Source organism: Brachionichthys hirsutus, unplaced genomic scaffold, assembly GCF_040956055.1.
Source record: "Brachionichthys hirsutus isolate HB-005 unplaced genomic scaffold, CSIRO-AGI_Bhir_v1 contig_985, whole genome shotgun sequence".
In the NCBI taxonomy this organism is placed as follows: domain Eukaryota; kingdom Metazoa; phylum Chordata; class Actinopteri; order Lophiiformes; family Brachionichthyidae; genus Brachionichthys; species Brachionichthys hirsutus.
This window is the reverse complement of record NW_027180408.1, coordinates 86,606-108,515: the sequence shown is the minus strand read 5'-3', so window position 1 is coordinate 108,515 and position 21,910 is coordinate 86,606. Positions and strand designations below refer to the sequence as shown.

Below are 21,910 nucleotides of genomic sequence, written 5' to 3'. Positions count from 1 at the left end.
TTAGGCCTAGTGCTGCAAATAAATGCTGCTGACAGTGACAATTTGGCTCCGGACACAGGAAATCGCAGACAAGTAATAGACTGAACTTACTTTTTAAACTAACTGAAATTGATAAATCAGTTCAAGGTCTTATGATACAAGGGGCAATCAAAGTGATTACTTTGATTCATGAGGACAAGCATCCCTCCACTTCATACTGACACATCCTGATTGTGTAGCCCTCACTGCTGTAGCTGTACACGTAGATAAGATAATACTCAGAATATGTGCAATATTTAGAGGTCTGGATCGAAGCATTCTGCGGCAACATCCCAGATGTTTTGCCCAGTTCTGCAATATTCCAATCCAGAGTGACCGTTATCATCACATACAAAGCCAGGTGTTCAGCTACCTTTGGCTCTCAACCTCAGAATGGCTCTGTGTATCTTCACAAAATTTCTGTTCTACTTGATTGCTGTAAGTTACAATGCTGAAAATAAAATGCATTTCATTGGGTATGCTGCATCTTGGCAACATTCTTCATTCTTGCTTGGACAGCGCTGAGTCTGCTGGACATGAGCCGACTGTTTGGGGAAGTTTCTTCATGTTCTGAGAGAGAGTTCAGAAGGTGAAAATCACTTACATAAGGGACAAATATGCAAATAAAGAATACCATAGTTAAATAGCTTATTATTTCCACTTTTATTTACATATCTGACCTGCATATAGACATTTGTGTGATTCTTTAAAAACTTTACCTGCTCCATTGTTGCTGCCATAACTTGGAATTTCCCTTTGCGGGACTAATAAAGTGAATCTCTTATATCCTATCTTGTCTTATCTTATTTTCGCATTTTATACCAGACAAGTTTTAAATGTGAAAATCCATCTCTAGTTCCGACGGAAGTGAACCTCTGACTAAATAGATCCCGAAGTGTCTGCAGACATCCTTCCTCATGACAGGAAACGGACTGGAGAAGTAAAAGAGAAAGCGCTATTGCAACATATATTTGCTACCAGTTCACGCTGGTGTCTCCCGTTAGTCTGAAACACTGAAGCGCGTCTGCGTCTGACCGAGGAGCCTTGTCAGATCACAGACCTACAGCGTGAGACAAGACAGGCCAGACCTGCACCCCGACCCTGACAGGACTCCACCCAGGTCAGCCGTAGAATATTTAACTGCGTGTATTATTGTTGTTGTTGTTTATTTTTGCTATTGTTTATTATGACGATATTTCACCAGCATCGTTCTATTGTTTTCTAGATGACCCTCATGGAGAGAAATGACACTTTTGCCATGTTCCCTGGCAACCGCAGCTACAGCAACAGCACTTGTTCCCGTGACGGTGTTCTGAAGACGGTGATTTTCCCTGTGCTCTACTCCGTTCTCTTCGTGCTGGGGCTGTCGCTCAATGGCTTGGCTGTGTGGCTGTTTTTCCGCATTCCCTCCAAGTCTCACTTCATCATATACCTGAAGAACATCGTGGTTGCAGACATCATCATGACTTTCACCTTCCCTTTCAAGGTGGGGTTTTCCTATAGCTTTAACTTACAAGACAAATATACAGTATAGGTTTAATAAAACTCTCTGTTTCTCCAGGTGTTATCGGATTCCAACATGGCGTCAACCGGGCTGCGTGTATTTGTGTGCCGGGTTTCCTCTGTGCTCTTCTACCTCACAATGTACATCAGCATCCTCTTCTTCGGCCTTATCAGCATCGATCGCTGCAGAAAGACCCTGACGCCCTTCAGAGGGACCACTGCAGCCCGGCTGGCTCGACGTAAACTCCTTTCCGGAGCCATATGGACCTTCCTCCTTCTTCTCTGCCCGCCCAACGTGATCTTGACGCACAAAACGCCGTCTTCTGCACACTTCAAGTGCAGTGACCTGAAGGCAGAAGCCGGGCTCTACTGGCATGAGGTGGTAAATCATGTCTGTCAGGTTATATTCTGGGGCAATCTGGTGACGGTGATAGTCTGCTACACGCTAATCACCAGAGAGCTGTACAGATCCTATTCCCGCACCAAGGCTCACACCGCCGGAAGGAGAAAACATCCATCACTAAGCGGTGGATCCGCTCAGAAGCCTGGCCAGACCAAAAGGAAAATGAGTGCTAATGTGTTTCTGGTTCTGGCGGTGTTCTTTGTGTGCTTTGTACCATTTCACTTTGCCCGCGTGCCTTACACCATGAGCCAGACCCGGGGCGTCCTCTTTGACTGCAGACTCAAACTCTTCTTCTTTCAGCTGAAGGAAAGCACGCTCTTCCTCTCATCGTTAAACTCTCTCTTGGACCCTCTCATCTACTTCTTCCTCTGTAACTCCTTCAGAACCACTTTGTTCAAGACACTGCATCTGCAGGCTGGAATCTGTGGCTGGCTCGGAGCAGGTGGGTCTGACCCAGAAACAGGCAGCACCCGTCTGAAGGACTCCTCCGCCGGTACATGAAGCCAGTCTGATGGTGCATGCTGTGTTGGGAGGTTACAGAGAATATGAGTACAAATGCAGAAGATGCTGATTTCTTTTATTTGCTGTAAAGAACTGGGAGCGAACTGGAACTGTAGCTCCTCCCACAATTGATGATGAAGCAAGGAACACTTAATTACAATGACATCATCATGCTTTTAAAAACTTGCAAAAGGTTGCAGGAAGTTAGAAAGTATAAACATGAGTAGTCAAGTACTCAAAGAGAGCTGTTTTGTATGAAATGGCTGTATTGCTTCCTACTGTCATTGACTCATTACAGCAGTGCAGAAAAATGTTCTGCAGCAGCTTAACCATGAAGACGTTGAGATTGTTCTAATGTTTGCTTTCCAACACATGTGCCAATTATTTTCATACTAAACCCAGATTGTTCTAACAGCCAGAATATATGAAATATTTACTTTTGAACCCAAACCAGAATCATTTCATAATATAATCAATATAATAATAAAGAAGAAGAAGAAGAAGAAGAGTATTGAGCAATGACAGATGAGTTCATGAACTGGGGTTCGACTGCTGTCCTCCACTCAGCAGCTGCAGCATTTCTCAGGGATCTGTATCCCTCCGGTTGAATACATTTACACACTCTGGTAATGCATCTCGTGAAAATGATAATACACAGAATACACAGTTTGGATTGGAGGATAAAGATATTGTCAGTTCATGGCTTTTTTATATATATATTTATCAATCTTGTATCTTTTTCTTGATGATTTGTAAGTTTTTCTCTCAGTATTTTTTGAGTATGTAGTTTAGTTTACTCTGCATACTGTTCAAATTGGCTGCCTTTTCGTTACACTCATGGGTATTTCCGATACTCTTTTTTTTTTCAATGCTTCACCGCCTATTTTTGATTATTTAAGATATGTTACCACTTATGCTATAGAAATGACAATGATGTTTACGGTTTCAATTTGATTTCTCACTCAGATCATTTCATTTTCTGTTGTGCCGTAGCTATCTAGCTGTGACATAACATCTTATATCTAGTGTATCCAGCATGTTTACAAAATATATATTTATGGACCTGAGCCCACACATTTACTCCAAATTCTCCCTGAAACTGGCTGTTATTTTTCCACTCATCACTAAATGATTACCCCAAGTCATTTTATTGCAAGCATTATATAGTCTAATCCCTTTTATTTCACCATTTGTTCATTTATAGGAGTGGTGTGCTCTACTGCTGTCACTCCTCTCATACTGTTGCTTGTACACAAGTATTACTTTAATGTTTCTATTAAGCCCTTAACATCTTTTCAAAATTGTAGAACAATAACAACAACCGCAGACAGACCCACGTGAGCTCAGAGCGGGAAGAAGTCAATTAATGCACAGATTAATAAAATGTTGAGTAATTGAAGCCAGAAACTAATGACACATCTGTAGTGACAAATGATGCCGTTGTTAGCAGTAATTTTAAATTGTATGTTGTACTGCCCTCTAGCGTTGCGATGAAGAAAAGCATCTGTTGAGACGAAAGGGCCATTAAAACAAAGTATTTAAAAAGGTTATGACGTCAAATCCATCACCAAAAATACACAACGTAAATCCATTATGTGATTTCAAATGGATTGAAAAAGAAGTTCAAACAAAAGAAAAAAACAGCAGCGAGGGTAAAGTTGTTCACATCTTTTTTTTGATTTGATGCTGGATATATTTATTACAAGTACAGTCCAACAAGAGTATGTATCACAGTATAAGTACAGTCAAACACCCTGTCTAAGAGGAGCATTTCAAAAAAGCCCTTGCGGTCTTGTTTCCGTTGAAAGTCCTTTGTACGTAATTCATCGACATTTAACAATACCAATAAAAATCTGAATAAATTACTCAATTTGACTCAATTTGGCACTGCAGATACAATATTATCATTAATTAGTTGTCTGAGTAATTATTATCTACTTTCCTGGGGGTGAAAATGTAAAATATTTAAATGAAATGCTAAAATACATTTTTGAGAACTTTTGTTATTTATATTGTTTTATAAAAGAGAAATAACATCCGAGTTCAGGTCCAACCAGCTCTGGATGTGTCCTGTCTTCTCTGCTCTCAGCAGTGATCAGATTACGGACTGCGTGTGTGATGTCTGACAAGTTTTCAATAATTTTGCATACATCCTGATAAAGTGGCAATCTTAGGACAGCTGAGATGTCGATTTGCTTGCTAGGAAAATCAACTGCGTTTTTATACACCTAGAGCATCGTCACACGAGTCCAGGTTGTTGCTTTGTGTCTGAGAAGAGTGAGTCACCAAATCCAATGTAAGTCATCATCAGCATGAGTTTTATTTGCCTCATTATGTTCTGTTTGATGCATCTCATTTAATTCTCTATAATGCAGTTATGCATGTTGTATTTGCATTAAAATGATAAATCAGCACACTGTAAAAAAGATCAGAAACCAACAAAGTATATGTTTATTTTTGATTTACTCTTAGAAAGAACTTGGATTTGCATTTGAAAGAATTCAGTTGCATCGCTGTCTTTCAAAGTAGAAGAAAAAAAACTTCTTAGAAGTTAGCCATTTCCAGTCTATTTTTTCCAAGTTAAAATAAAGAAGAAGCAGCCCTGTGAGGATTAGGATGTTTTGAGAAGCCAAATTGACTCACTAACTCTTGACTAAGTCTAAAAATAAAAGCAGACAGACAGCAGACTTTTTTTTTTTTACAGCAAGGTCCCTTTGCTTTGTCCAGCATGCAAACCTGATCTGGACGACCAGCGGCTGGTGCATGAATGTGAGGAACTCTTTATTCGTGGAACAAGACAGTGAGTGGAGACATTAAAGAAAATGAAGAAAACAAAAACACTAAAATGCCAAATGTTTTAGCTCTTGCAGATTTTCTCTGTGACATACTATTAGACTAATTCTCCTGAATTTAAAGACGTTGTGCCCTATATTCAAAGTGACGAACATTGAACAATTATAAAACTCTTCCCCTCAGGTGCAGTGATGTCACACAACCAAGCATTCCCCAATGGGTCGGAATGTGTCAGCTTTATATCCAACTCCAATGCCATTCCGGTTCTCTACTTTCTGATGTGCCCCATAGCTCTGCTGCTAAACGGCGTGGCAGCCTGGGTCTCGCTGCACATCGAGTCCTCCTCCACGTTTGTGGTGTATCTGAAAAACCTAATAGCTGCTGATATCGTCATGACTCTGATCATGCCAATCACAGCTGCAGGCGACTTGCAGCAGGCGTCAAAGTTTGTATTCGTGCTCTCGTGTTACGTCAAGCCCGTCTTCTACAGCGCACAGTACACATGCATCTGTCTGTTGGGTCTGATAAGTCTGGACCGTTTCTTCAGGATCATGGCTCCCCAAAGCAATCTGTTCATTCAGAAGGTGATCTTCAGCAAGCTGGTATCGGCTGCGGTCTGGGTGCTGCTGTACGGAAGCACAGCTTTACCTAACATCATTTTAAGCAACAGATCCGCAGCCAATATGACAAAGATCAGCTCCTGCGTGAGTCTGAAAGGACCCGCCGGACTGGAATTCCACAGGGCCACAGTGATTTACCTGATTGCTTTATTCTGGGGTGTCGGTGTGATCATCACGCTTTGCTACATTTGCATCACAAATAAGGTCATCCAGTCTTTTAGGAACTCCGGCAGCAACAATAACCAGGGAAAGCAGAGGATAAAGTTACGCGTTTTTCTCGTCGTGATTGTGTTTTTTGTGTCTTTCGGCCCGTATCACATTTTCAGGATTCCGTACACGTCACGTCAAGTCAGCCGGGCTGCTAATAGTGCCTGCTTGGACTTAGAGGCCAGGTTCATCAAGGAACTCACGCTGTGGTTTGCCTCCACAAACATCTGCATGAACCCGCTTCTTTACATCTTTCTGTGTCGGGAGTTCATGGAAAAATTCACCTCTATGGTGGAAACCGCGTCCTTCTCAATGCAGCTGGCCAGACAGGAGGGAAAGCAGCAGAGCAGATTCTGATGTTTCTTCATCACCTTGAGCTCAGATTTTTACTGGATATTTTGTAGAAAGTATTTCATAATTAGTATTCCTTGATGTTAACCTTTTCCCCTACGCAGTAGTTTTGTTTTCCTTGTCACTCTAAAAAGGTTGAAAGCCCTCAACAGGAAATGTGATAAATATTAATTAAAGAGGTCTGAGCAGCATGAGACAAGACGGTGATGTTATCACAATGTTTTTATACCAATGCAATATATGCACAATACAGATGTGGATGAATAAAACCAGGCTATTGAGCAGAGTTCAGGGACTGACCCTCTAAACGAGCCTGCTGTGCAAAACAAGTAAAATTTATGCTGATTAATATTTGCAACTCGTATCAAGAGAGACTCTTTTAATAGTGGTGTGTTGTGGCGTGTCTGTCAGGCGGTGTCAACAGTTTGCACCATAATAATCATGTAAGAATAAAGAGTTATTGAACTGTAAAAGTGTGTACATCAATAATAGGATGCAATAATCAAAACAAAAATAAACACGTGGATGCCATTCTGCTCACGGCTCTGCTGTGGTTTTCATATTTGTGCAACCGCTGGAAAGTTCTTGACCCGTTTGCGAAACGAACATGACCGTTTGAATGTGGTAACGCTAACGTCATCTTTCATTTGGTACGCTATGCAACCGAATGAGAATCACATGAGCAATCTGCAAACGTTACAAATGCATTGCGTGTCATTAGTCAGCTATGTTAGTCAGCCTGACTCTCTTGGCCACACAGGAAATGTTTTTTTTTACACTTAGGATGTGCTTTTAATATTTATACAAAGATTAAACTGAGATGAGTAGTTAAGTGTATATCTAGTCCTAGTGTCTGAGTCTGTTTGTCTTCATAGATTTGTCACAGAAATATTAAGAAAGTGATATTTGTGGCACAAGTACATCGAGACAAATGGAGATTTTCATTTCACACAGAGACCTGTCTTAAGTGATGCATCTTATTTCTGACATATGTGGAAGGAAGAGTCAAGATGCGCATCATTCTGTCCTCTAAAACCACAAATGTTTGATCTGTAATCTCACGCCGACAGCGCAGAGAGATGAAGGTGAGGTAAATAAGCGACAGGATGGAGGGAGGAGCAGGTTTCTAGATATTAGCCAGAACTGAGTCCATGGTTCTGGTGTGTGTCCGTAAGCAGCTCAACAAAAAGGGAGACTGGCACAGAGCAGAAGGAGCCTCTCAGAACACAATAGGGACAGGAAGCAAGGAAGGAAAGGGTCTTTCACTCAGAGGAAGTGGAAAACGCATTGGGTTTGAGACAAGACAGCCACACAGGAGCTACAGAGACCACCCATTGTAAGAACATTAAACACACACACACACACACACACACACATGAAGAGATTATAACAGTCACAGAAGCTGGACTCGCTTTAGAGGTACTTTATTTCTTGATTGATTAAAGAAGTAAAGCACGCCTGACAATAAGGGGGTTTCAGTTTGGGCTTTTCTTTCATTTCTGTCACATCCTGTGGAGAGACAGGAGAAAGGGGAATTGGTTATTTCACTTCTTCCTTTCTAGATGTTATATATTTTCACGTTGTCTGTCATTTTTCCTCTCGTGCCTTACAGCTGCATGAGATGAAGACACATTAAGAAGGTAAGACTCATTTTCTGGCTCGACAATAACAAAGATCAGAGGATGTGTGTTTGTTTCCGGGCTATTAGAATGTCAGTGTGAGCGCTGCAGAGGAAAATATATGTATATAGTGGTTACCATGGCACCTGCTCCTGGATAAAGACATTGAACACAATGGTCAGAAAGGAGGAGGATTCAGAATAAATTACATTCTCATCAAAAGTGAGGAGATTTTGGTTACTATTCTGTAGGACAAATGTGAGGTACTTGTACTTTTCTCCAGTATTTTCTTTTCTTGTCAGTCTTCAACGATACGTAACAACATTTAAGAGGAGTAAAGTGTTGTTTTCATGGCACTAAACACACTAGTTTAATTTACAAATTAATTTATTTTAATTTCATAAAATAAAATAAAAATATTTATAGATACGGTACTTAAATATATTTTATTAGAAGTTTATCTATTCAAACATCTATTAAAATACAGCCGAGATATTTCATCAAGATTGCGTCAACTGTTTATAGTTATTATTATTATATTATTTATAATTCTTACATTTAAATCTATTCTGAATTATATTTATTATTGATTATTAAAACATTTTATCTCTACAGATTGTGGTATGGTAAAAGTGCTCTTGTGGTTGAAACAACGAGCTTCAAACTTCCTTCAGTAGATCATCAGAAGTGTAATCAACTGCAATTCTAGAAATTTCCATACAGGCGACCCTGACAGCAGAAAAGAAAACACATTACAGAGCTTGTATTTTCCTCTTTGTCTGCTTTATGTAGGGTAAATAAATGGTACGAGTGGTAAAGTGGTGCACCTCAGGTTTTCTTATTTCCTGTCGATAACAACGCTCATCACAACCTCTGCTGCCAGTTATGCATGGTTGCTGGTGACGTCCCATAATGGGAGTGAGGGTCAGTGGCATAGATGATCAGAAAATTATATTAAAAAGAACATCTTGCAGACATCAATGTTATCAGATGACGTTTAAGAAGTGCCACATATGAAATAATATATCTCTTCATCTCATGATGAGAATCTCTGTCACTGATCCACAGGTCAACTAAAGATCAGAAGATGAACAACACCCTGTCCAACACTTCCTCCAAATGCATTCGGGACACCAGCGTGACAGCTGTGGTTTTCCCATGCCTGTACAGCATCCTCTTTGTAGTTGCTCTGATACTGAACTCCTTGGCTGCGTGGATCTTCTTCAGCATCCCCAGCAGATCAACATTTGTGGTCTTTCTAAAGAATGTGGTAAGAAAAGAGGACTTTTTTTTGCTCTGTGAATGACCTTGTTAGTGCAGAACTACAAATTAATGAACAGAAATCCCCACAAACAGGTGGTAGCGGACCTGCTGATGACCCTGACCATCCCTCTGAGAGTCCTGAGCGATGCCGGCGTGGGCCCCTGGCAGCTACGCGCTTTCCACTGCCGGTACTCTGCAGTTCTCTTCTACATCACCATGTATATCAGCATCCTCCTGCTGGGCCTCATCAGTGCGGACCGCTACCTTAAGATCGTCAAGCCCTTTGGGAAGTGTGTCCTGCAGCGAGTGCGTGTCGGCCAGGCGCTGAGTGCAGCCATTTGGGTGGTAATGTTATCTTTAGCGTTGCCCAACGTTATTCTGAGTGACCAACCACCAGGCATCTCTGGAGGCAGAGTGAAGTGCACCTCCATGAAGAGCAAAGCCGGCCTGATCTGGCACGAAGGATTCAACTACTTCTGTCAGGTAGTTATAATACAGCGCATTCATGTGCTACTAGAATAATGGGAAAAACGAGCTTTATGTGAGCATGGCCTCAAGTCAAACATGAAATACTATGGTATGAGGTTGTAACCGTTAGTTGCATGACTGCTGACTGACTTAGCTTAGCAGCAAAGTAATTTAATCCATTATTGTAGTGGACGTATGAAATTTATAGTGCAGCAGAAAATGTGAGAAAACTAGTTTTGCAGCTGTGAGCAGTGCAGCTTTAATTCTAATGAATCAATATATATTAAGGGAAGCTTGTCTCGTACAAGGATTGAATAGTAACAACTTGAGCTTCTTGTCCAAGAGTTGTGGCAATTCATGTTAGTTTCATAATTAAATACATTTGACTTCTTTTACTTAATCACTCTGTTGAACAAAGATGGAACGGCGTATGTTAAAAAAATGTCAAAATATGCATTTCATATATTAATAATATAATAGTTATATCAGTGAAATACAGAGGAATGAAGGTGAGCAGGAGTAAGACCAGAGTATATGTGTGTAAATGAGAAGGTCCCAGGGGGGGACAGTGACATTACAAAGAGTAGATGTAAAGAAGGTAGAGGACTTTAGGTACCTTTAGGGTCAACAGTGCGGAGTGATGGAGAGAATGTGGAAAGGAAGAGAAGAATCGTGTGCAGGCAGGCTGGAATGGGTGGAGGAACGTATCAGGTGTGCTCTGTGATAGGAGAGTGTCAGCGAGGATGAAGGTAAAAGTCTACAAGCCAGTGGTGAGGACAGCCATGATGGACGGCTTAGAGACAGTGTCTCTGGGGAAAAGACAGGAGGCGGAGCTAGAAGTGGAGGAGATGAAGATGCTGAGGTTCTCCTTGGGAGTGACCTGGTTGGGTAGAATTAGAAATGAGACAATAAGAGGGACAGTGAAGGTTAGACGTTTTGGAGACAAGGTCAGAGAGGACAGACTTTGATGGTTTGGACATGTCCAGGCGAGAGACAGGGACTATATCGGTAGAAGGATGCTGATGATGGAACTGCCAGGGAACAGGGCTAGAGGACGACCCAGGAGAAGATGCATGGACGTAGTGAGGAAGGACATGAGAGTAGTTGGTGTTGGGGAGGACGATGCAAAGGACAGGGTGAAGTGGAGAACGTTGAAGGGACAAGCAGAAAGTACAGTAGTAGTAGTTATATACAGTGTAATAAAATGTTAATAACCCAATTGAACATGGAATTACTTGTTGTACAACTGATCAAAACGTGTCACGTAGACTTAATGTTTGCTAAATGTTTCCTGACAGGTGGTTTTCTGGGGAACGCTGGCCTTGATGGTGTTTTGCTACACCTTCATCAGCAAGAAGGTTTATGAGTCATACAAAGCGTCAAAGAGCGGCTCTGCAGCAGCCAGTCGCAAAACCAAGGCAAAAGTGTTTGTTGTGGTGGGAGTGTTTTTCCTCTGCTTCGCCCCCTTCCACTTCACCCGCGTCCCCTACACTCTGACCCAAACCGGAAGCTTTGGGAGCCATTGCAAGGCGCAGAACGCACTCTTCATCGCCAAGGAGACGACCCTGTGGCTGTCAGCCACCAATGTGTGCCTGGATCCTCTTATCTACGTCTTCCTGTGTAAAATGTTCAGGAAAAAACTGACAGCCGCAATCTGCCGCGAGCCACTCCAAAAGGGCGCCACGGATTCTCCCACGGCAACGTCAACTCAGCAGGAGATGACGCAGATAACCAAAAGTAACACGTCGTGTAATGGCAGCCCACGAGTGTGACTGGAGGATTTACTGGGGGGGGGGGGATCAGTCCCTGCACAGAAAATGTCATTTTACTTAAGTTGTTTTTATTTTGATGACGTATCTCGTAGATTTAATACGGTTTGATGGCAGCTTCATACATGCACGCAGGTGGTCCTGAAGATTCCTGCAGACTATGACAGCTGTTTTTATAAAGTACGAACCAGGCATTTATGCTATGTCATCTGACACATTTCCCGAGTAAGCTCACTGTATTTTTTGCACTTCCTTCTCTCTAATCTTTTCCAAACTGAACTTTCCCTTATGACAACAGAACGGACGCGATAACAAAGTGAGCATGGCACTCAAGTAGAAGCAGTTCAAACCTAGAACTTCAGTGTATATTAATGACAGTAAAATTGTAAATAATAACAAGAATAATAAAAATCTTGGTAACATTTTATTACTTTATAAATGCATGACTTCTTGCTGGAGATTCTTGTGCACACGATCATATCTGATCACTATGCAACAGCAGCCAATGAGCACTGAGGACGAAACCATTTCAGGCGGGTTCCTCTTCCACGGAAAAAAGGAATTGTGGACTCATATTTTGTAAGACATGGGACTGCATATCTGCAGCTTGTTTTAAAGCTCTCCATGAATTGTCATTTTCATGACATTTTCTTTCACTGCTAGAGATGCAGTTTTATAGCGTAAATTTAAACCCAAGCTAAAACGACATCCTGGAAATGTAAGAAGGGCCTTTCTCATCAGAGTTAATGCGGCATTAATTTATGAATTGAGCAAGAAGAGAGAAAAAAAAAAATTGAAATGGATATATATTAGTTTTTCCCCAACTTGGCAACACCCTGAGATCGGGTTCAGGATTATCAATGACAAGTCCCTCCTGATTTACATTTGTCTGTGTGTGTGTGTGTGTCTGTGTGTGTGTGATTAATCTAATAATGAAATACGATCATGCTCACACACTGGGTTGGTTACAACATAGAATGATGTTTGCAGGAAATTCATAAGCGACAGAGCGGAAGGACAGTTTGCGACATTTAGATTAAATCCTGTGGCAGATGACCCTGGAGTAATACAGTGTGAAAGATTTGAAATGACAGATATTAAATGAACCCCAGTGTTGAATAACAGTATGGCCAGACACAAGTCAGATATGGAAAAGTGTAGAATAAACACAGAAAAGACCAAATGAAAAGGTCGTGCATCTTGCATGTGTATCGAATTTGTCAAAGATAGTAGTGATGCTGACAAGCAGTTGTTTCATGTCAAAGTGGCTCATAAGCAGCTTATTGTTAGACATAAGCTTTAGATTGGAAAAATAAAGTCATATTGCACATTTTAAAAAAAGTTCAAACTCTTGGTGAGTGAAGGAAAAAGAAACTGGTGGCTTTACCTCATTATTCCCAAACACCGTAACTGAAATTTGGTCATCATAAACACACAAACACAAACAGAGCTTAATCTCTACAACATATGGGACACAGGTAATTTGAACTCTGACACTCAAAATGGAAAAATAGAAAGCCATCAAGCCAAATAAATTATATTATATAGTACTGCTACTACTGTATCTTCGGCTTGTCCCATCAGGGGTCGCCACAGCAAATCAACTTTCTCCACTTCACCCTGTCCTTTGCGTCGTCCCAACACCTGCCACTCTCATGTCCTCCCTCACTGCGTCCATGTATCTTCTCCTGGGTTGACCTCTAGCCCTGTTCCCTGGCAGTTCCATCCTCAGCATCCTTCTGCCGATATAGTCCCTGTCTCTCCTCTGGACATGTCCAAACCATCAAAGTCTGTCCTCTCTGACCTTGTCTCCAAAACGTCTAACCTTCACTGTCCCTCTTATTGACTCATTTCTAATCCTACCCAACCTGGTCACTCCCAAGGAGAACCTCAGCATCTTCATCTCCTCCACCTCTAGCTCCGCCTCCTGTCTTTTATAGAGGTAACTAATGATGCTGCCATATACATATATATATATATATAAAATGTGGCAGATATGCTCACTGGGTGTCCTTATAACTTGAGAAAATTTGATGAAAATGAAGTATTTATCTGTACCTGAAGCATTCTAAACTCGGTACAGAGTGAAGTACACACTATGAAGCAAGTCGTCTTTACATGCTGCTTTACTCAAAAATAATAAAATATATAAATTAAAAACATATTTAATACATTTCGCTGCGCGCGCGCCCTTGTGACGTACACGTTCCACTGGCAGTGACGCGTTGACGTAAAACCCGGATGGACTCCGGACACGCTGCTGACAAAGCGATCACTATCGTCACGTGCCTGCCGGGTCACGTGATCTGATTAGGTTAACTCGTCCCCCTCCCTCCGAGTCCCAAACGGAGTGAATATGGAGAATTATGAAGACCGAGAGACGCTGTTGGGAGATGAAGAAGAGGAGGCAGCGCCAGCCCAGGATCCCGGCAGAGCCATGCCGCTCCTCTGCGACCCCCGACACCTCCCGCACCGGCTGGTTGTCCTGCTGTTTATGTGCTTCCTGGGCTTCGGTGAGCGGAGAAAAAGGGAATAACTTTATCCCGAATAGTTGGGAATCATGTCGTCAAACAGACGCAGCGTCCTCATGGCTGCCCTGCGTAAATAACGCTGGTGTGTTGCAGGAAGCTACTTCTGCTACGACAACCCGGCTGCGCTTCAGTTTGAAGTCATCCAGGTAATGAGGACCGAGTTATTCACTGCTTCTAATATGTCAGGTGGGGGTTGATTCTCACACAAACAGGCGTTACATTCAGCGACACACACTGGGATAGTGAAAGGAACCGACTCCACGGTGTTGGTGTTTGATGATTCATTATGGGGTAGTGTCTATTGGTCTCCTGTTCTGTGATTCGCAGCTAGACTTGATGAAGGTAAAAACGTGTATCAGTGACTGACTGACTGGTTTCTGTGCGGGCTGACTGGTTTCTGTGCTTCCTCACCGGCTGATCCAGGATCTGAAGCTGAACACGGCTACGTTCATGCAGCTCTACGCCTGGTACTCCTGGCCCAACGTCGTTCTCTGCTTCTTTGGAGGATTTCTGATTGACCGAATATTTGGCATTAGGTACAGAGATCAATATTTATTTTCGTGTACTTTGACTAAAGTGTGCATTTGTTGTTTCACCAAAGTGAAATTCAGCTGCTTGTCTCTTCATTAATCATTAAATGTCTTTGATCTTAACAGGCTGGGGACAATCATCTTTTCTCTCTTCGTTTGCGCTGGACAGGTAGGCGTACTTTGAAATATTGACCCGAGGTAATATAATTTAAGATAATTGATATTATATCTCATTATCAATGGGAACTGTAAATGGATGCTAGCTATACGTCTCTGTAGGTTCTCATTCATCCAGGTCCAGGTTTCAACCAGTCTGATTCTCTTGTTTTTTGCTGCCTGGTTTTCTTCTTTATAATTTAACTGTTCCACTCTACCAAGGTAATATTTGCTGCTGGGGCGCTGGTCAATCGTTTCTGGCTCTGTGAAGTCGGACGTTTTGTGTTCGGGTGAGAAAATAAGTTTTCCTTTAACCGAAACCCTTTGCTTTCATTGTGTTTACATGCGACTGTCCCGCAGTGAACACGCTTCACCTCCCTGTCTTGTTGTCCTGCGTAGGATTGGAGGAGAGTCGTTGGCTGTTGCTCAGAACACGTACGCCGTCAGTTGGTTTAGAGGCAAAGAACTGAATCTGGTGTTTGGCCTTCAGCTGAGCATGGCTCGACTGGTAAGGCCGCCGGCGTGAAGCGACGTGTGCGTCCAAATGCCACAAAATCCGTTTCCTTCGGTCCATGCGCCGTCTGCACAGGGCAGCACGGTGAACATGAACATCATGGGCTGGGTGTACAGCGAAATGACGGGCCTCGTCGGCTCCCCCGGACACACGGCGCTGGGCGCTTCACTCATGATAGGTGAATATGAGACGCTTTGTGCTCGGCGGGGGGGGGGCAAATGAGCAGAAGCAAACATTAAGGCTCAGGTTACAAATGTTTGATCTCAAAGTCTGCTGGAGAAATCTGCTCTCTGTCTGAGCATCTCCGATAACACAGACGGTGAGAGGGGGAGAGTAGAAAGTGTTGCTGCTTGCTACGGATGAGTCGGGTGTCAGTTTCTCCTCCGCTCACATTTTAGTGTTTCCATTTATGAGGAGATCAACTTTGAAGAAAACGACATGGCTTCGTCTTTATTTCCTGTCTCCTCGGCCGTGTGGATTAAGCTTTCGTTCTACCGTTTGAGATAAATTTGTCTGAAACCAGCCCATCGGTCATTATTATTGCCTATTTTCCCCTCTGTAGCTGCAGTGACGTGTCTGTTTTCACTTCTCTGCGCCTCGGTGTTGGCGTTCTTTGACAAAAGAGCAGAAAAGATCCTCCACAAAGAAGGTGGCAAAACAGGTGCCAAGTTAAAGTAATTTCTTTTATTCAGAGAATACATTTTACCCAGAGAAGCTGCTTCTCTTCTTTCACCATGTTAGACTGGAATCGTGTGTTCATCCTCAATTTCAGGTGAGGTGATCAAGATGAGAGACGTGAAAGATTTCCCCTTGACCCTGTGGCTCATCTTCATCATCTGTGTGGGCTACTATGTTGCCATTTTCCCCTTTATTGGGCTGGGACAGTGAGTACTGCAGGAGCAAATAAATGTTATGCAAATAGGCCAGAAAACAACGTATGGAAGAGTTCCAGCTTCCAGCTGCAGGAGTTTCCCGCCCTGTGTGACATCGGCATGGTGAACCTGTCATCTTGTCTTTTTTTTTGATTTGCAGGGTGTTCTTCATTGAAAAATTCAACTTCTCCCCGGCACAAGCCAGAGCTGTAAACAGGTAAAACAGACCAGGTGTAGATGGCCTCTGTCATTTATTGGCTTGTCTTGATTTCAGCCAAAGTAACACGAGACCTGTAGCATATGAGTTTTAGAGACTCAAACTCAATACCACAGTGTTTGAGGCAGTGGCACGCAACATTATTTGTTTTTCTGTGAAGAGTTGAAGAGCTAAATAAAATCTTTGTTAATTATTTAAATGTAAAGTTATAATGTGTTTGGATACCTTCACTTTTTTTTTGCTTGAAATCATCCGAGCATGTTTTACTGAAACTGACTCCATATTAAAACACGATTTCAGTACATAGCTCTTTAGTTCTCACCCTCCTTATCCTTCTCCATCGTTGCCAGTATTGTGTACATCATCTCAGCCCCTGCGTCTCCAATTCTGGGCTTTATGGTTGATAAGACTGGGAGGAATGTGACTTGGGTAATGGCAGCTGTGGTCATCACCCTCGCCAGTCACATGATGCTGGCCTTCACCTTCTGGAGCCCGTGGATCGCTATGGTAATGTACTCGGCACCCCCCGGGGCCTGTCACACTGGTGCTTGTGAGGTGAATGAAGCAAATAATGGTTGGTTCTCTCTCTGGGACTGTTATTGTCACCCAGGCAGGATGAAGCAACCGAGTCAAAGAATGAATTTAAACTTATTATGGCATTTTGGCCCGACTGTGGTTGCAAACCTTTTCTTTTTTTGTTGTTGTTGCAGATGACACTTTCTTTTTTTGATGTTTCAGCACTTCCAGCCCTCAACGTTAAGGGAAACGAAAGTTTGCATGAATTGAAAACTAGACACTGATTGTATTTCTGTTTAATATAGAAACCACTGCACTCGACTTCCTCTGCCTTAGCAGGAGGGGTCGAATCGGTAGCTGAACACAAATCTTTCTGTAGGATGTTTAACTCGTGGCACTTTATCAGTCTGACCTTAGGAAGAAGACTTTTCTCTTGTACATTTAAAATAATGACCGTATGTGTGTCCCTTGCTTGTTTTCCAGTCCCTGCTGGGTGTCTCCTACTCCTTATTGGCCTGTGCTCTGTGGCCCATGGTGGCCTTTGTGGTACCGAACTATCAGCTGGGGACGGCCTATGGATTGTAATGGCAATATTACAATTATATCAAATATTTCCAGTTAAATCTGAACATTATTGACTTTTCATTGTTAGTGTGTTATGCAATCCTCACTCCTGATGTTGTTCTTCATCCAATAGCATGCAGTCGATCCAGAACCTGGGCCTTGCTCTCATTTCCTTGGCGTCTGGAGCCATCCTGGATGCTAAAGGATACCTGCTTTTGGAAGTGTTTTTCTGCACCTGCGTCTCTAGTCTGTATCTTCTGACTGTTCTTTTGTATCGTTTTAGTTTTTAGATGATTATTTTGCCTGTTGGCTACTTTTCAGGAGCTTCCCAGCCTTTTCCACATTGTTTTCCTTTCTTGCAGTTGCACTGATGGCAGCGGTGATGCTGTACTTTGTCGATTATCTCAAAGGTAAGGCGGGAACCTCAAACTTTCCCTCAGCTTCATCTCTCTCACTATTCTCTCTGAGAGTGTGACACCTCTTCACTTTGCTCTGTCATTCTCCACCTCATCCCTCTCCTTATCACCAGGCTGAGTAGCTTTTTAATATCCCTGTCTCCCTCTGTTGCTGCAGGAGGAGATTTGAACCGATCAGCCGCAGACAGAGCGAAACTCCTGAAAGAAACTACTTCACATTCAGAGTGAGCAGTGTTGACCCTTCTTCATGCTTCGTCACTTCTTTCCCATCCACTTGCACAACAATTCAAGAAGCATCACTGTGATAATATTAGCAAAGCACTCGTATAATCGAGTAGCTGAGGAAGCAACACTTGGACGGGCTCTGGTTCTTATCCTCTGCGCCTATTACTGTCAAATTGATCTATTTTCTGTTCTAGTTTAGATTCCACTGAGATAAAAAAATTAAGTTAATTTTTTATTAGCATTAAAAACCCAGTTTAAGGATTAAATACACCAACACTGATTCGCTTTTTGTGGTTGGTGTATAAAGATAACAAGGATGTTGGCACTCTGAGTGCTTTTCTAGTTCTAACCGTTTTCAAGACAAAAACAGGCAACGGGATCATTGATATGTTGAACTGTCAACTTGACCTCAGGTAATGAGTGATTTTAGATGGGATCTGTGTGGTCACCATAGTTATGTACCTTTCTTCCACAGCACACATTTATCTGTGGTGTACTGCAAGGTTTAATTTTTGGCCCAGTTTAATTGTCTTCCTGTCGGACAAATCATCAAATATTTGATTACATTGCTATGCAGATGACACACAGATTTACCTTCCCCTGGTACCCTATTTCCAGAGAAGTCTGACTGCTGCGGTAGATTGTCTACATGATGTCAACTTTTGGATGGCACTTAACTTTCTTCAGCTCAATAACCCAAACAAAAATCATATTGTCCAACCCCCACATCCAAAATACCCATCACTCTTAGTCTCTTTTCCACCCACTTGAGCCCACTGCCAGTAACCTTGGACTCTTATTTGACTCCGAATTGAGTTATAAGTCCATATATCAAGAGTAATCCATTCCTGCTTCCTCCAGCTAAGAACTATCTCAAAAATCAAACCAAGGATCTCACTCTGACCTAAAAAAAAAAGTTATTCATGCCTTCATATTCCCAAAATGACCTGCCTGAGGAGATAAGAGTTGCAGAATCAGTAACTTCTCAGCCAGATCTTAAAACTCACCTACACACTTTCTTTTATGTGGCTTTCTCTTTTTCTATTGTGTTTCCGTGGACCTTAATTGTCCTTTAATCATATTATTCATCCCTTCATTTTTCTTTGCGTTCGACGGTCTTCTCCATGTCATTGCTTCCTGTTTAATGCGCTTTAACCTTCTTGCCTGTTTATTGGGCTGCCTATGCTTGGTCTGTGAATCCACTTTGTGAACCCTTTTTCTTTTTTTTTTTTTTTTTCTTTTTTTTTTTTTTTTTTTTAAAAGGTTCCATGTTAAAGATTTCTCTTAGTAATAATAATAATTATTATTATTTAGTTTGACCACACCTGACATGTGAAAAAGACAAGATTCATGAAACTCTTAACTTACTGTAACGGGGTGGAGGAGATGGTCTCTTCTGAGATGAGTAACGATGAGCATTCACAACATCTAATTCTGTCTACCTTAATTAATTTCACTCGTCTGTGTAATCTATATACAGGACATGCAACGCACACACATATATATATTTTGCATCTGATATTTTCCAGATGATGATGATGAGGGAACACGCATATCCCTGGGATTCAGAGCCAGAAGGCTGCACCTGTCCACCTCAGAACTGTCAGTCAACTGCCATGGGGTGGGACTCTGCTCGGTTCTGTCACCATTGGTTCTTCTCAACAGTTCTGTCTGGACCTGGTTGTTGCATAAGCTACCCTGTGTTAGTAGGGTAGCACTGGGGATGATGACTGGACGACACACTGCTGTCTGGACTCCATGGTCCCTCTCTGATATTTCACTCTAACTTCTACATAGTAACTCGTGACTGACTTCTGTCTGAGTCAAAATCCAGCAGGGAATTTTATGTGTTGCACAAGAAATTTAAGATGCTTGAGAAGTGTTTTAAACTGCTACCCTTTTTTTTAACCTCTCATCCTGAAAACGGGCCCTGTGTCAAAAGTTTGTACTTGATTTTATTGCGTGCTAATAGCATTGATGATACAGGCGTCCTATATTTGATATATATGTGCATAGGGGTAACGCTGATATATTTTTCTGTTTACAAATTGCTTCAATATGAATTGTTACTTGCATTTTTGCTGGTGACTCAGCAGTTCACCACAATTATTCCCAACAACCATTTCCACAGACAGATCGAGTTCGTATTCAATTTTAATTCCAAGCATCATTTTAAATGAGACGAGCATATATATATATATATTTTATTGTTTGAATATTTACTGATCATTTCTTAATTCTCTTAATTCCCAATGCTGCTCATTACTGCATTGGGAAGTTCATAAAAAAATATTTTTTGTTGCATCATCAAATGGTTCATTAATATAACTATTTTAAAAGAAATCAGACAATGAAGAAGGCCCACTTTTGAATGTCGTAATCTGTGTAATGATGATCACTATTTCCACTTTTTACAAACTGTTTTATTAGCATGATATTTTAATTTCCACATCTACAACATGTTTTCCAGACCGTGGTTTGGTCAAACTCGGGTAATGACCTTGTTTCATTCTCTGCTCTGTCTGACTGGGGCAAGACATGTCTTTGTGTTGCATATTATGGATGATCCATATTTACTACCTCAGATGAGCAAAACCAGAAAATCTTCAAAATCGTAACAACGTCTTTACCTCGCATGGCTCCACTGATGTAGAAAAGCAATCCAAATTGTGTCAGCACAATGTACCTGTCATAAACATTGATTTTCTGTCTTTATAGTAAAAAATAAAAACGTGCCACAACACTCAGAGGAGCATTGGAGCTGATATGCTGTACTGCTCGCTGAGATGATCAGTGTCATACAAACGGGCAGCTCCCTTCCTCTGCCACTGTGACGGCAGCATACGCTGATAGTGTTGACTGTTGCTGACAAGTAACAGAGGAATCTATGTACAGTACTATTAAAGATGTTGAATCAGAATTTGGTACCAGATAAATCATGGAACATTTAATTAAACACAGCTTTGAAAGCATTGAAGTTCTCTTTTTACTTTTTCTGCAGTATACATCTACGTTCATCTTCTCAGCCTTTAGCGGCAGCGTGTGGGTGATTAATCATGTTGGTAATACGAATGCGTGTGTGCTTATGTAAGTGTTTGCTGTAGAGATGGTATAGATGGGAACATTATTCCTGCAGGATTATTAGACAAGCCGTTAAGCCAACAGCGGGTGAGCTCACCAGACTAGAACCAATGTCTACTTCTGCATTCTGTCCGAGCTGGGCACACAGGCATACACACTTATTCACACAACTTATAATTAGACTCAATTCAAACTGTTTTTTATTCATCCAGTGCATAATCTTGAGGCTGGTTTTACTTTTTTTTTTTTTAACAGAAGCCCAGGAGGAGGCGTTTTACTGCAGCGCTGCGTAATTAAACATCAGCCCCTGTTCCACCTCACCTGCTGTCTTTTTCCCTTCAGATCTCAGCTTCAAATCTCCAGCTCAACCCATCTGTCATCACTAACAGTGTTCTGAAATGATGTTCTTCATTCAACTCTGCTACTCCAAGCCCTTGTATTTCAGTCTCCAGACAAGTATGCACTAAAAAATGTCCCTTTTTTGCACAAGATGTTTGTATCACTTTGTTTAATCGTCAGTGTATTTAGACCATGTGAGAGAATGACCCTTGAAGCTGTTTACACAGGCTTGTGTTTCCTCACTTTAAATGTTATTTTTGAAAATATATTCAGTTGTATTTTTTTTTATAATTATAGTAATTATGTACACTTGAAATATTGCTTTATGGTGACCTGAGGCTTTTATAGACGGCATCCTTTACAGACAGCAGAGGGGGCCGTTTCACTCGACATCACATGGTCATAACAAATTAACCGCTCAGGATTTTAATAAT

The 21,910-nt window shown here is 41.7% G+C and overlaps 2 protein-coding genes across 2 annotated transcripts; both read left to right on the top strand.

Moving 5' to 3' along the window:
• The first annotated feature begins 1,252 nt into the window (after window positions 1-1,252).
• Window positions 1,253-11,518, top strand: LOC137914713 (uncharacterized). Its single transcript, XM_068758211.1, has 6 exons — window positions 1,253-1,504; window positions 1,580-2,417; window positions 5,402-6,391; window positions 9,062-9,285; window positions 9,372-9,761; window positions 11,045-11,518. Exons 1-6 carry the CDS (start codon window positions 1,253-1,255, stop codon window positions 11,516-11,518), a joined length of 3,168 nt encoding a protein of 1,055 aa, XP_068614312.1.
• A 2,353-nt stretch (window positions 11,519-13,871) lies between these two features.
• Window positions 13,872-21,585, top strand: LOC137914710 (lysosomal dipeptide transporter MFSD1-like). Its single transcript, XM_068758207.1, has 16 exons — window positions 13,872-14,028; window positions 14,140-14,192; window positions 14,470-14,582; window positions 14,703-14,745; window positions 14,955-15,022; window positions 15,132-15,240; window positions 15,322-15,424; window positions 15,809-15,907; window positions 16,019-16,130; window positions 16,279-16,335; window positions 16,686-16,842; window positions 17,335-17,432; window positions 17,549-17,661; window positions 17,778-17,825; window positions 17,989-18,055; window positions 21,480-21,585. The coding sequence occupies exons 1-16, from the start codon at window positions 13,872-13,874 to the stop codon at window positions 21,532-21,534; spliced, it is 1,452 nt and encodes a 483-aa protein (XP_068614308.1). The 3' UTR covers window positions 21,535-21,585.
• Window positions 21,586-21,910: the final 325 nt, after the last annotated feature.